The sequence below is a fragment of the Oreochromis aureus genome, linkage group 19, assembly GCF_013358895.1.
Source record: "Oreochromis aureus strain Israel breed Guangdong linkage group 19, ZZ_aureus, whole genome shotgun sequence".
Lineage (NCBI taxonomy): Eukaryota > Metazoa > Chordata > Actinopteri > Cichliformes > Cichlidae > Oreochromis > Oreochromis aureus.
Window position 1 is genome coordinate 7,879,003 of NC_052960.1, and position 16,278 is coordinate 7,895,280.

The following is a 16,278-nucleotide window of genomic DNA, read 5'->3' on the forward strand; positions in this document are numbered from 1 at the left end:
CAACCTTTTCAGCAGCAGTCTCTTTTACCTGGGAGCCACCCAACAGAAGCTCAGCTCTTGTGTCATTGGCCAATGAATAGCTCCACTGAAGGAGAGGTTAAGTACTAAGCTTGAGGGCACCTTAACTGTAATTACTGAGGGAGTGTTTCTGTGAAATAGCCTGTCTTATTCCTTTGCTTTTTCTCAACAGCAGTTCTGTGGTATGTCCATCACAGCTGTCTAATTTTAAGACTGATTAAAAAATACTTTTCTCTCACTGAGTTTACTTCACATGTTTATTATTACCTATCACAGGGAGTATAAATTCCTAAGCTCAGTCCAGTTTCTTTGGCCTTGGACTGCTTGCCTGAGCTCTGGAGCCTTCTTTTTTCCTCTCTCCCTACCCACTCACCTCCTATCCCTCCTCCCTCCCTCTCGCCTTCCTCAGTGGAGCTTCGCTGATATTCTGTGTCACAATCCTGACACAGCACTTCCTAAGTCTCTCCTCGGTTTCAGCTCCCTCCTACCCCAAGGCACTGACTGCCTCTTTTGGACAATGCCCATCCTTGTTTTCATCTCCCCCTTATTTCGGGAATCCCGGCATTGCTGGTAACCACTGGTGGGTCAGGACGATGAGGTCACCGTCTCTGTTTAGCCTGCCCTTGCCATTCCTCCTCCCTTGACAAAAAGAGGCTGTGGTTTGCTGTGAAACAATGAAAGCCTTCTCCATTGGACTGCCAGGAGGGAGACAGACAGTTGAAAAGACAAGCTAATGCAAGTCAAATAGATCCTGATTTTGATGCCTTAATATAATGCATGTTAATGGTTACGGCATTCCTAGCACCTATTAATCCTTCCACATACTCAGTGCTCACTGAAAAGGCATCCTTTTCCAGCTTGCTCATCATTTAGGTTGGGGAAGTTTCACATTTACTTGGGCCAGTGTGGTTATGTCATCAAGTTGCATTACTTGGTTCTGACTTATCCACAATTTGAATCTGCCAGCAGTATTTCACTTTCAGAATGAGAATGAGTTTCAGAATGGAGACTCACTTTCACTTTTCAGGACCAGGGGGCTGCACGAGACGGCCATGATCCTTAAACCAAAATGTCCATTCGACCCCTTTCCTTCCCCTCCTCATCGTCTGCATGTTAAATATTTCGGGGAGAAAAAGTTTCCCCGCTGGCAGATTTAATCTTACCTTTTCCAAAATGACTTGTATCTAATCACCTTGGATGATTGTGAACAAGGCAGCAGTTGTGTAAAAACTAGAAGTGGCAAATGGCCGCTCGTCAAAGAGCAATTTTAAATTATCATTTGAATCTCTTTAAACACGCACAGCCTTTTCCAGTCCAGACAATGAGGTAGACTCATTAAATCAGTAATTTATTTTTCTTTGCTTTGGTCTTGATTTGCATCTCTGTTATAAAGCTCTCACAACATTCATTGTCAAGAGCGCAGCCATCCATTTTACTTGATTAGACCTGACATGTTTTCTGCTGTTTATTTTTTGCACAGTGTTGTTCACATTAATTCTAATTATTTTATTCCTTGCGCATCAATGATTGTGTTCTCTTTCAGAGTGAGGGGGAAAAGGGCAATTTATTTTATTTTATTTGGTAGAATTAGACCAGTCGGTCATGTTTGGTTGGTTCTGCTCACTGACATGTGGCAGATGGTTGTAGCTGCATCCTGTAAATTTGCATATTGGTCCCAAAGGGTCAAGTTCTGCTTGTGATCACTAAAACTAGTTTGGTGAAAGAGAGATTCACAACAGAGCATTTAGACATGTACAGTGCACTAAATCTAATCTATTCAAACACCAGATATTTTATTGCTGTAGTAAAATCACATAAGTAAATTGAGCGGTTGGGCTCTTGTATGCATCCTGACAATACAAGCTGCCTTGTTATCCTAAATCTTCAATCATTGTGGCAACAGAGGTCAGAAATGTGGCACGTACATCAGTTCAGACTCAGTACTTTTCCATATCAGTTTAAATGTGGCCACAGGACATCCTTTAGCACAACCCTTTCCTCCTCAATCTGTAATGGGAAGTAGGCTGTTCAGAATTAGGCAACTAACCTTTTTCCAAGATGAACCAGTTTTTCCCCACTACCATGTTCTTAAGGTCTGTCTTTACTGCTACAAATAGTATTATTTTCTTTCTCTGTGCAACTATTTTCCCAACATTTTACACTGTTGTAACCAATTTGGAATATGGTGCTAAAATTGGAGATTAGCTGACAGCAATATTTCACCCCAAACAGGGATTAAACTAGATGTCCACTTCTATATATGCTTGTAATACCATGAGCTCCAAAATGCTTCCTGTTAGCCTTCAGAGAGAGAAGATTGAATGCACTAGCTGATGCGTTCCATGATTGCTCCTTGCAAAATAACCTATACTCTAGTCTATATTTTCCAACAGGTTTTCACATTACCAAAAACTACGTTGCTGATATATTTGAGGAGTGTGCAGATGGAATATGATGGATAAAGACTTATATTCTTATGCCTGTCAGAGTTTTCGCTAACTCAATATTGGAGTTCGAGTGGTGACTATACGCGTTATTTGTCTACATAGTATAGAGGCAAAATATCTGTGTTACCTAAGAAGTCTATGTGTTTTCTTATGTGTTATCCCAAGGTAATGGTAAATATGTAAGGTTACCTGTAGACAAAACCTCTTGTTGTCTTGTTTTTTTTATGTTTCATCTTTTTTGTTTGATTTAGTTTTTCAAATGACAACCACATTCTACAGTTTGAAAGTTTTTGTGATCCGGGAGTTTTTGCAGCACGGGAAAAACACTTTAACCAAACTGTCTTTGACAACAGATATTTTCTTTAAGTAACTGAAAGTGAAAGATGCTTTTGTCTAAAAATAATAACTCCATATTTACTTTTGGTTTCACGTTGAACATGGATGAAAGTCCCTTGTTTGATCCTTTCATCCTCTGCACTCTCACTTTTATTTGGGTTTCTTGAAAGGCGCTATACAAATCTAAGTTGTTATTATTATTATTTTATTTGGACTTTGTACACCACCACAGGATGAGGCATGGCTGTTTGGTCAGTTGCTTTGATGGTCTCAAGCAACCAAGTTGTTTTAGCAACTTAATGGGTCGAATTGGGTCATCTATCACCCCATTATATTTTATTCAGGAGTGAATGGTCCTATTTGTGATCATGATACTTGTACTGATTCCTTTATCTACGAAAGATTTTCTAAAATTATTGAATGCCGTTAACGATCATTTTCAGTCAATTTTATCATAAAAGAAACACATTTTAAATATTTGAATGAACAAAATGGCATATATTCAGACTACAGACTTCACATGTGAACATAGACTTGTTGATGGAGGGGTGTCTAATATCTTTCCTGACATACCATCTCTGGTGTCTGCTTCAGCACTTGGTCCACTGGGATGCTGGGAATCCTGAATGTCTGCTCCAGCTGGTGAAGGAGCTCATCCAGCAGTACCATCACTACCAGTGCCTGCGTCTGCGTGAGAGCTCCAGACTGCTCTTTGAGTATGACAGCCTGCTGGAAGACCCCAACTACGGCCGCAACATGGAGATTTATGCTGGACGCAAGAACAGCTGGGTAAGCTCCTGTTTACGGATTTTGTGAAGTTTTTGCATTTTAAGAAAACAAGAGTTGCATGATAGCAGTTAAAAAGAAACACAGAGGAAAGGTTTCCACTGGTATATTCTTATTTATGACGCAGTTGATGGTCTTTATTATTTTCTCTGTTTGGCCTAAGACATCTGTGACGTTTAACCCTTTCTGACTTTATTAGCACATTCTTAATTTTGAAGTTTAAAATCTGGATGTTTTGCATTAAAATCTTGATCTTGTGTATTGATCCAAACTTATTTTGTGTCTTACGCACAAAATTATGTGGATTTGATTAAACTGCTGCCCATCTTGGCCATTATACTCTTGCACTGAGAAACTAAATCATTGTTAATCTTAAAGGGTGCGATATTCTAACTCCTTTTCTTATATCTCTGTGAACTCATTCCTTCCACAGAATTAAACTATATTTTTGGCAGTGTGCATTTGTGTACACATGTTAGTGCGTGTGAAAGCAGGAACACCCATGCTTAAAAGGATTATAAAATTATACCTTTTTTTTAGGCACTCCTCAGCAAGTATTTTAATTGCAAGTAAATAAGTAAACAATATATGCAGCTGCCTGTCCAGCAAATCTCTTGTTAGGTGGACAGGCTCAGACTCCACCTTGGAGTGCAAGTGGAGAGGGTAGTCGTCGTTCTGCCCGTCACTCTGAAGGATTGAGCTGGCTAGGCACGACAAGCACAATTAGGTCTTAAAGCAAATATATTTTATTGAACTCAAAAGCTCGTTATAAAGAAACGTAGAAAAAGTCAGATAATTGCTCTGGGATCTTGAAGAAGGTCAAATAAACAGAACTACACTCAAGTTAAAATGCCAGCGTAACATAACACTCTAGCAAAATAAACTCAGACCAGGCTGATCAAAACAGACCCAACAGACAAGAAACAGAGGGAAACTTTTATAGTGCCTGATCAGACTGACTTTGACACACTAGGGAAGCAAATGGTAAAAAATTATAGTTAGTTTAATAGTTGTTTTAACTTACACAATCAAACACAAAATAACCAAATAGCTAATGCAAATGTCAAGTGAAACAAACAAGATATTTCGACATTTCCTGTATTTAAGAGTTCTGCATTCCAGGGCCTATCTTTTGTTCGTTTGACGTCACATGACCTCAACAGCCAACAGACCGCTCCCAGCAACGGTACACTTACACAAGATTTTATTTAACAATACTGAATAATCAAACGCCGCTGAAGTGCACATGGCATTAGTGGAACTGATGGCCCTTTAGCAAACAGCAAATACAAATGAGGATGTTACGAGAAATTAAAGATTGTATTCTCATTTGTGCCTCAGACTGTAGGCAACACGTGTGGAAAAAGTAACTAAAATGTGTTGGTCAATGAGTAAACACCAGACAGGAAGGGCTCGTTTGGTACAGCTGGTTAGCAGCAGTTCTGCTTTCCAAATAAGAACAAGGTGATCATCTATGAAAATGACAAATATACTTGGGCTACCATTGGCGTATATGGGTGGCCTGCACATGTATGAAAGCACCGTGCATGCAATGAAACACATCCAGCTGCAAGAAAATGTTTGCAATTTTTGTTACCATCATCTTGGTCACAATTACAGGCAAACACAATCTGAAAGCACGTAGACACTTGTACTTTTTGCAATTTCATACTTTTTCATGTGTCTGGAAGCCTCAGGAAAAACATCAGGTAATAAGACTGCCTGCTCCAGTTTATAAAAGTCAGAACTGTGTGAATTTTAATTTGCGCTTTTTGTGCTATTACAGATTTTGAGGTAATTCTTATTTTTATGTTTTCTTGTGTGAAGACATTATCCGAAAGTACAGTGAAAATAACTGATGAACCAGTTATCTGCGTACACCACAGGTTGTACATTTAGATTCAGTGTTTGGCCTTGGAACATCATACTGCATAAATTTGCATATAACATATAACACTTCAAATACAGTGTTGGTATTATTTTAAATAAAATGTAGTTTGATGAAGCCAGTGAAAGAAATAAGCCAAACAAGTGTTGTATTGTTGCGGTCACTATGTCACAGCGAGACATGAGGTAATTCAGGTAAGATATTTTAATTAGTTTGGAACTTTAAAGAACAAGAGTGCGTCAGTGTCCCGTGTTTTAAAAAGGTTATTTTTTATAACATCGTTACAGATGCAAACATCATTAGTTTAATTTTGTGTGGGGAACATGTCTTATTCCAAGAAATGGAAAAAGAGAAAATATGGACTGAATTTTATCATCTGTGAGGCCGTGTAATGAAGGAAAAATGTACAAATTAGAGCAAATGAGTCCCAGGAAAAACTACATAGGCCCCATGATTTAGCAACTTGTTGAACTACTATTGGCAGCAATATCTTGAAGTGATTTTTTTCTGTATGACTTGTCTAGTCTTTCTCATTGTTACAGAGAAATTCTGGCCCACTCACCTTCATAATGTTGCTTCGTTTTATTGAGGTATCTTAAAGTCCCATCATAGCCCTTTAGTCAAGTTGCACTCTCGTCTTTGACAGGGTTGCTTTAAAAGCTTTAGCTTTCAGAAAATGGCTAAGGGCAGCTTACATTTGACTCTAGAATACTTAAGTATACAAAGGAGTATGTGGTCAATTCATTAACAGGTCCGGGGACTGCAAAATAATCCCAAATCAACACCTCTGCTCTCTCACCTCTCTGCACTGTGCTTGAGAGTTGATATGAGATGTTTTTGCTGACATGCTGTGTAAGATTTTCACCACATGTGGCAAATGGCCATTCTTGTTCATTGTTTTTTGTTTTTAGTATTTAGCTCACTGACTGAGGTCTCGAGAGTTGGAGTTCTTGGATCTTTTGCAATTTTCCTGAGTATTTTACAGTCAGACCTTGAGGTGAATTTGCTGGGATGTCCACTCTTAGGAAAACTGTGGCATTTCTTTAGCACACATCTGAATGCTCAAGACCAGAAAGCTCATAAAACCTGTGCTTTTGTACAGATGCTTACTTTCATTTAATCAGTTCATCTAGTTCATATCAGTACCTGTCTGCTTCTTACCCTCTAATTCCTATAGAAGCAGTTAGTGTGTACTTAGTTTTTCAGGACTGTATTCATCTAAAAACTTTATTTTTTGTATTTAAGTCACATGTCACATCTGTTAAACCATAGCAAGAGTACTAAACGTCAGTATTAGTCCATTCAGTATTGATATAAAACAGCAAGCATTATAAAATATCTACTCCATGAACTACAATTTACCTTTTTTTTCACCCCCCAGACAGGAGAGTTTTCTGCTCGTTTCCTGCTTAAACTCCCCGTGGACTTCAGCAACATCCCCATCTATCTCCTTAAGGTAATTAATCCTGAAGGATATTGTTTAATGGCTTCTTCACTCTTGTCTCCATTGTCTTCTCTGTTCTTTCCCTGGTCTTTGTATGCACCTTATATTTTACAATTGAGCAGCTCCTTTTATTGCTGTGAGTGACTGAAATGCTTCTTTAGACTGTTGCCTCACCTTTTACCTGATGATGCTGAGAGTGAAGGTTAATAACATCAGTTTCATAAGGATTGTCATTTCTAATTTTGATGATGATGCACAGATTAAAGAAGGTGGTCTTAAAATTTGTTTTAACAGGTGAATTAAACAACATATTTGTGTTAAATATTACTCCACAGCTCAAAGTTGATGGCATCCAGAGTATGTCTCAGCTTCTTAAATTTGAGATTTTTGTGGATGGTAGCAAGATGCCTAGAAACAACAGATGGACCTTACAGGCTTTGTAGGGAGTGCACAAGGTGTTGTCCAGGACGGATATCGGTCTACCTCTACAGCCCTTCTGGGCAGTCATCATAATTATGTTTATATGTTAGGCTAGACAATTTTATGTGTGCAGGAATCAGTCATAAAATATGAAATACCCACAATCCTGCACTGAAATTCAAGCCCTGCATACACAGACTCAAGGTTACTGGATGAGCCTCCTTCAGGTGTCATGAGTATCCATTTGTTTAGGTGTGTGTGCATGTGTTTTGAGTACTGATAAAAGCTGGATTTATTTAAATGAACTCCAGTGCAGCTCAGCATGTGTGTACGTGCACGCAGACTTCAGTCTTGGGGGCTGCGAGTTGACTAATCAGCCAGCCGTCACTGTCGATCTGCTCTGAGCCGCGTGGTGTCTGCAGGCAGCTTAGCTCTCTCTCGCTCTCTCTCGCTCTCTCTCTGATTGCCTTTACCCCTCTCTCACTCTCCCTCATCTTAGTTCTCTTTTCAGTCTGTCCCCGGATTTTGAACCGCCTGCCGGCTGAGGAGGCTGAGGCTCTCTGGCCTTTTTCAGCCCGGCCTCTGTTTGTGTGGCGAAATGATTGTAAACATAAGGGAAACAGCAACCATCATCATCCTTTGTCGCCCCCCCCAATGTCTGTCAGACCTGAAGCCCTCAGACTGGTCTCATCCAAAGTCATATTTCACATTACCAGTGATGGTGGATTGTTTTTTTTTTTTTTTGGTCCCCGCATGTCTTGAGGTGGGAAAGCTTCTAGATTCAGCCCTTGAGAGAGCACTGTTGGTGACAAACATGCTTCCTGTCATTTACAGAAGCTGGGCACACACTGACACCTTTCACCAGTGGGTGGTGGTAGCTCTGTAGCAGAGAAACAATATTGTCAAAGAAGAACTCTCTTTCATATTTACATATATTATTATAGACCAAATCTTGGATGTAGATGAGCATTCCTGTCACCCTCATCTTATCATTTTCTCTTCTCTACATGTGAGCACACACACACAGACACACACACACTTGGTATAATGCTGTATTTGGCAGCTAGGGTATACATAGCATCACCGAGGGAGCACTTGAAGACTAAGGAAGAGTATCGACTCGCAGAGAGGAAAGTAATGAACATCAGCCCACACCTTGTCCACCTACGCATTAAAAAAGAGGAGCGGGATTATGCAGCGTATAGGCTGGACTCTAAGAACATCAGTGTACTGTACGCCAAACAGATGACCTGAATTTTCAGTTTGGCAGTTGTTGTGCGATTAGTTCAAGTTGATTGCTTTTTGTGCAACGCACATTCGTGCACTTGATGTAATTCTGTGCTTTTACAGAGGAGACAGACACGGCCTATGTATTCCTCACAAGAAGAAGCATTGGAATCACAAATTAGTTAAACTGAACTTCACCCATGCTCTTTTTTCACTGGATAACTCTTTATTTACGTCATTCTGTGTGCAAATATAGTACACCAACACAACATTTCCAGCTATCCTCGGCTTGTGGGTCGCTGACTGTGATTGCATGCATGCATTTTTTTTCACGATTGAATATTTTGGAGTAAACAGTTTATATTGTGTGTGATTTAATGGAATCATTTGTTTACATGTGCAGATGCTCTGAATAACTTCGAGAGAAAAAAACGTGATAGTTAACTCTGCGGAAGTCAGCGTTTCTTTCATATTTGTGTGAAGCTTCCAGACTTCCAGCTCGTTCCAGCTTTATTGCTTTGTGCCATTACATGATTCACTGATTGTTAAAATCAGTAATGTTTGAACCAAGATATAATTTAGTGTTACGGAGACACTCAATACTTCCATGAATCAAAGACCCTGCTTTTGTTGACTGTATTTTCTCCCTGCTGGGCAAGATGGCTGCTTTAGGTAAAACAGGCTTTCTTATCGCTAGTACTAACTAACATTAACTTGCTAATGGTTCATTCACCCTACTGTAAAAATAACTAGGAAAAATTTGGTTGCTTTGGTTGCAAGTAATTGTGGTGACCCGTTGATAAATCTAGTCTGGATCCTTTTGAATCACACAGTTCACCTGGTGTGCAGGCAACCACCCTGCAATCAGTCACAGTCTGAGGGTTTAAAAAAAATTGCCATCTAGTTTATAAACGCAGACAGAAGAGCGATGTTTAGGCTTTCAGGAGCGGGCCTAAATGTTGCATCTTTTGGATTTTCATGACAAATTTGTATGAGTAGTTGTCATGATTGTGTTGCTCTTCTGAATTCCTTAAGAGTTTGCTTTAAAAACACAAAGAGGACACAGACAGTATAAAGGATTTATGTAGCTTCCATGAAGTCACCAAGTAGCTGGTCAAGTCCAATGAAGCTTCGAGCTGATCTAGATATGACAAGCCTGTGAAATTATGCTGTCATTGGTTATCAGCGTATTAATCACAAGTCGTTAGCCAATAATCCTGGATAATCCCTTCTTTTTGTATAGAATCACCAAATTCGACAAAATTAACGTAATGTGTTCTACAGGATCGCCTGTAATTGACTTAGAGATCTCTGTTTGATTTGAGCTTCTGGCACGATGGTTCTCAGGTGTGGTGATTGCCGCAGAAATCGGTGTCATACTGTAGTAATAATGACCACGTTGGAGCGTTTTGCTCTCTCATTATTATTCAGAGCCGTGGATGTGCCACTAAAACTGCAGTTTCTCACTGGATATTGTACTCCAGTGTCTCACCGTTACCTGAAGCAACCTTTCCTCATCAACTCAGCCCCTTGCATTATTTTATCGCAGGGCCGTTTTCATCTGAACACCCACTAAGCCTTCAAGATGAATTCCAACCTGTCTAATAGAAAGCCTTTACAAAAAAAGTCGGCACTTCAGAAGTCAAAAAGGTGACGCTTTCCAGACAGAATACACGCCATCAGCCAGGTGCTGTAGGTAGAGGTAAGACTGTTGACCCTGATTTGAATCAACCTCCCCGTCAAATCCGTGGATGTCCTTGCTTGAGGAGAGACGGTTTGGCAGTGAAGTGGAAATCTGTTCAGACATAGGCTAGTGTGCACTGCTAGTGGATGCTGAGATGTTGCTGGTGGGCACAGAGCTGTGGAGGACGACTGTTACCTGCAGCAATGCATCCGCGTGGTCTGAGCTCACCACAGTGGACATGTTTACCTTCCTGCATGGGCTGCCCACCCTCAGGGAGGGGGGAGGAATGCTACTTTATTTATTTCATTATTTTAAAGGGGGCAGCCCGTCATAGTCAAAATGAAAGGAGTGGGAAGGACGCTGAGCGCTGAGATGAAGGGAAGTGAAATGCACACAGATGGATGTTGGCAGTTTTCTCCCCCTTTAAAGGCCATGGAGTCCTCTTGGGCACAGTTTTAGTGTCTCATCCTTTGATCGTACCTTGACCTCTTGCTTGTCACCCATTTGAAGCTGCTTTTACTCATCCCCTCTCATTTAGCGCTAGCCTCTGACCTCGAACTGCACAGCACGTTTATGCATGTTGGTTAGGTTTCACAACATGGGTGGTGTCAACGTTTATTTTTCAACCGTGAATATATTCCTTTAAAGGCTTTGAGTTTTTCTTTAAATGAGCTACCTTTTGCTGCCCGACCGTCCTCTGTCCACGCTGTTTATATGCAGGGCAGCTTGCTTCTAAATATCCACGCTAATCAGTGTGGAGTGATGCCACATTCGTGACTGAACCTGCCATTATCGCTTCACTTGAGTTTTGTTTCCCCCACAAGCACTGACCCGTCGCATCAGCTCCGAACTGACTGTGCTCTGCGTGTTGGATGATTGGTTAGTATTGATCTAATAGGTTGTCTCAGGTGACCCAAACCTAGTGAGCTAACTGGTATCTGCTCTCTTGTGTAGCTTTGTGTGCACTGAAAAATGAAAGCTTCACTGCGCAATTTCTCCTCCTCAGCCACAATCCTGCCATTTCAATCAGTGTCAAGGACAGATGACTTATTATAGTTTTGGTACGTCTAGTTTACTTTAGTTTTATTATATTCAATAATAGCTTTATTTATTTATTTTATTTGCTTGTGTTAACATTTTAATTTTTTTAAACTGAAGTAGTTGTCAGAAAAAACTAAATTATACAGTTTCCAAGAATTGTTTGCCCTAATTATGAAAGAACATACTGTTAATAAAACCTTTAATCCACACTTATCAAATATTTTGAGTATTTTTCAAACCAGGATTGTGTTAAAATTAATGCACAAAAAACTAAAGACACACCCTGAATTAAAAAAATATTTTATATTTGGGAATTTATTTATTTTAGACAGTTTTATGTATGAAATGTTCCTGTTGGACAAAACAAAGTAGCATCAGCTAGATTTACCATTTTCTTTGTCTTTTTTATGTTAGTTTAAACTGTACCTGTTTTAAATATATAAGCGCTCAGTGCTACGTAAAATGTAATAGTTTCAGCTGTTATCGCCATAGACAGTTTATTACTGTAAAATCTGGCTCTGTGTGTCGTCCTGCGTGTACCCCGAATTCAGTTTCTTGTATGTCTTGAACTGTAATGAGCAAGATTTCAGCTTTGTTGCAGTTGCCCTGCATTCCCTGCATTTTATAGTTACGGGCATTCTGCTTGTAGCGTTTTAACAAGCACTCTAAAGGTGACCCCTGGTTAGACGTGGCTATTTGCTATGGAGTCTCACTCTGTGTCTCAAATTACTTAGTTCCCTAGTCACTCTATCAGCACCTTCCTTCGTATTTAATAATGACAGTAATTTATAAAATGAAGTTCATATTTTATTTAACCTGACATGAGAGATCGAGCCCATAAACTCAACAGGAAGATGTTACCTGGGGTCTTAGAGCAACAAAGCCGAGGAACATTTTTTCATAGACTTTTATGTAAAAAGAAATCTTTCTGCAACCAGAGGAGTCTCCCCCTGCTGGCCATTAAAAAGAAGGCAGATTTAAGACGCTTCCGCGTTAGCTTCACTTTTAAGAGCAAGCAGCTGCGTCCATCTTACTTATACTGCCTGTATAAACATCCGCAACAGTCAGTCTAAACCCAGCATAATGAAAATACGTATTATAACAATTCTAAAATAAGACTTTTCAGTGTTTGGGAAAAAAACAAAACAATATTTCGATGTAAAATGTGCAAAAGATTTCTATTATGGCAAAATTCTCTGTGTTTTTACAGCAGTGTGCTACAATGTGTAAATCTCTGTGTTGTTTTTACAAAACATGCTAATTAGTGATTAGAAATTAATCAATAATGTATTTTTTGCAGAATGTTATACTCCTTCTTGCAGGCCAGATTTGTCAGGTTTGTATTTATACGGCTTAAATATTTTTTTTCCCTCCCTTCCCATCCTCCCCAATGTAAACCGTCGCCCCCCCCACCACCACCACCACCTCCACTTTGCTTCTAGCCAAAATGACCAGAGGGTGGGTTGCATTGAGCCTCGAGCATCCCTCTATCCCCGTTTTTGTCTGTGCAAGCTGTGCACTCTTCAACAAGAGCGCTTGCATCTAATTATTTGTACTCTAATTATTTTTGGTCCTACATCCTCACACTCCTGCTCTCTACCACACACACACACACACACACACACACACACACACACACACACACACACACACACACACTTTAACCTTCGAAGCTCCACAGGCAGCAACTGACAGGGGAGGGTCAGGGTGAAGCAGAGCCGTGGGCCCTCGTTCTGTCTTCTAATTTGTTGTTCCAGCATCATTGACTTGATTATTTCTGTAATTCCTTTTCATTTCCCAACATGTGTTTTGTTTTTTTGTTTTTGAAGTATTAAATATCAGCCCAGCAAAGGCAGGATTTGTGAAATAATACAAACTTAAAACACAAGTCATGGTTTGCAGCTACATTTTGATTGTAGTTAGTCAGCTTTTAAAAAGCAAAGCAAGTAAAAAAAAAAATTCACAGAGGGGAATTGGCTTGGTGGGTAGCACTGTCAAAATTGATCAAACATCACATTTTAATTACCCACATAGAATCAAATCATTCAAATATGTCATTATTTGACATACAAAATCTGTTTTTCTTTACAATACAAAGAGATTTAAATATTGATATTATATAAAATTAACATTTGATGCTGTGACAAAGGTGAAATAATGAACTTTTTCTCAGCTTGAAACAGGAAACAATCAACACGCCAGAGAGCTTCTCTGTGTGAAGTTTAATCAGAAGCCAATTCATAGACTGATTAAATATCTCTGTAGTCAGTGCAGTGAAGGTTTCACATATTTACCATCTACTGACCAAAATCCACAGTATGGCTAAATGAGAGTGGAAGCTACTCTCTCTGGTTTGTGGACTCACTTGTGGCATAAGCAGCAGAGAATTTTGTACACGGTGTAGTCCAAAAAAGTTGGGACCCTGCATAACATGTGAATAGAAACAGAATGCAAATCTCATAAAACCATATTGTATTTACAATAAAGCATGGAAAATGCCAAATGTATAGATCAAGTCTAATCTGTTAAAAATTTTTTTATATATATATATTATGCAATTCAGAATATTTGAGAAATGCACAGCCTGATAGTTACTACATGTATGCTGCAACCACTGTGAAAGGTCTGTGCGGTGCAAACACAAACTAATATAACGCTAATGTTGATTAGCACAAGGATAATGCCTCCATGAAAGAAAAGCAAAGCTTGCTTTCAGTGCTAATGCAAGTGTTCTTGCATTGTAGACGTTTTCTTGTCTTTTTATAGCTGGTCTCAGGCTTCTCTTTCCTGTGTTTCAGTAAAAGTGATCGTTGTTCACTATTTATCTGCTCCAAGACCCGCATGATCAGCTCAGTCTGACTCGTGATGGCGCAGTGCAGACGTGCAGTATAACAGCAAACAACGATGTCAAACACTACCTAAAGGGATTCAACACAGGCTATAAATCACGTTTAATGGTCCTCCTAAAATGTGCTCCCGAGGGCTGTCTAACAATGGCGCTGACTTCCACCTCAGCAGCAGGAGGGTGAGAGTACGGCGATGGAGCCGAGGACAGATTGAGGCTATTGCTTGGGTTCGAAGCGGAGTGAGGGGCAAGCATGTGACAATCTGTCTGTTGTTCTTTGCAAGAGAGAAAAGAAAATCCAAAAATCCAAGTCTGCATCGATGAAAGGTGCACGCTTTAGATGAGGAAAAGGCATTAGGCAAACACGCTAATGCAAGATCCAACTTCCAGAAAGGAGGAGACACAGGGGAACACGACACTGGTGAAACAATGACACAAGTGATGCTAATGAGGGCAAACTAAAAAAGGAGGGAAAGATTGTTAGAAAAGTGACATTTAAATAATATTTGATTATTGAGGAACGTTACCAATGCTGCAGAATGGCTTCTAAATACTCATGTTTTTCTCAATCAAATTGTCCACAGTTTTGTGTGTTTACATCCTTTTTCTCTCTCTCTCTTTTCTAACATAAAAACAGTAAATGGAATAAAAGCATGTGGAGGGTCACAGGGTCATCTCTTTGGGAGTTGAGCACAGACTAGATGAGGTTACTGATCATTAAACCCATCTTACAAGGGACTATCTCTGGCCCCTGCTTGCCTCCGGGGAGCCAAAGGAGTAGCATCAGAGAGCCAAAGCCACCAACAACCAACCAACAACCCCTTAGTGGATCATTTAAGAGACCCTCAGCTAATGGAGACAGACAGCTGCAGGACACTGTTAATGATTCGTCCACGTAGTCACCTAAGGAAACTTTAGAACTGAAGAAGCCGAAACTTGAAGAAGTCCAGTCGCTTTCTTTCCAAGTGCTTTAGACTTTTTAGTGTGTACTCACTATAGATAAAATCTCGTTCTGTTGAGCTAAACATTGAGTGACTTTGAGCTAAAATTTCAGGTGCAATTTAAATGGGGCTACACTTCAATTATAATGCAAGACAAGTGAGGGATTTGTAGTGAAAATTGTTGCAAAGAATTAATTGTTTTTAAACCGGATTATCTTGTTTTCCTAATTGTTGACACCCATAAACAGATTGAAATTAAGATCGGATTAATTGCCGTGGCCAATTCTGCCAGGAACATCCTTAAATATACACTAGTGTTCAGCATTTATGCATCCAAATTTTTCCCAGCAGCCAACTTTGGCATGATCAGCTGCTTTATTTCATTAAGGAAAATCTGGTACAGGGGTAAGCAAGAGTTTCCTTTCAGCACAATCAAACATCCAAGGTTATCTGTGATGAAAGTTCTATGTAAATGCAATTGTCTTGTGACTTCAAGTATTTTATTTTGAAATATATCTGAGCTGAACAGAGACCCTGGAGTAACTGTAGTGTTTCTTTTAAATATTAAATATAGCTTTTTGTGAATGCCCTTGTTATTTACATTGCTGAAATGCTCTAAGGTATAAAGCAGTGCTAGGGTTAAATGTCATTTGAATCATTAACCCCCACTCAAAGCTGTTGCCTCTTTTTCTCTGCATAATTTGGGTTTTGACTCCACAACCAAAAACAGAACAATGTCTGTATGACCTATAGCTTATAGCATGCTGAAGAGTTTTCCTTCTGCTGTGGTGTTAAATGGGTTGTGAAGGGATCAAACCGGAAGCATTACTGATAGCACGAGGTCAGCTTTTGATTAATTCATGGGGCTGATTAAGTGGGTGTTATTTATTCAAAACAATTGATTTTTTACCAACCCACTCGTCTTGTCCTCTCTGTATTTCTTTATTGACAAAGTGAGGTTTTAAAATAGATCAAGAATGTTAATAGCAGTCAGTCATTTCCAGGAAATGAACTCATTTACATCATACGATGGAGCCATTATCAGCGCATTTATCGGCAGAGCTGAACAAAAGCGTTGATTGATGTTTGTCATTTAATTTTTATTCGGTTTACAGAAAGCCAATTATGAGTGGAAATCAAATGGAAAAACATTTTTATTTTTACCTGCAAGATTCACAAACACACTGGTTGAACTAGAATT

The 16,278-nt window shown here is 39.5% G+C and overlaps 1 protein-coding gene across 1 annotated transcript in view; it reads left to right on the plus strand.

The window, feature by feature from the left end:
- Positions 1-16,278, plus strand: part of babam2 (BRISC and BRCA1 A complex member 2) — a 111,631-nt gene that overhangs the window by 31,608 nt on the left and 63,745 nt on the right. Inside the window, exons 5-6 of the mRNA XM_031733418.2 lie at positions 3,396-3,590; positions 6,857-6,931. Of these exons, the coding sequence (XP_031589278.1) occupies positions 3,396-3,590; positions 6,857-6,931 (270 nt within the window). The remainder of the gene's footprint in view (positions 1-3,395; positions 3,591-6,856; positions 6,932-16,278) is intronic.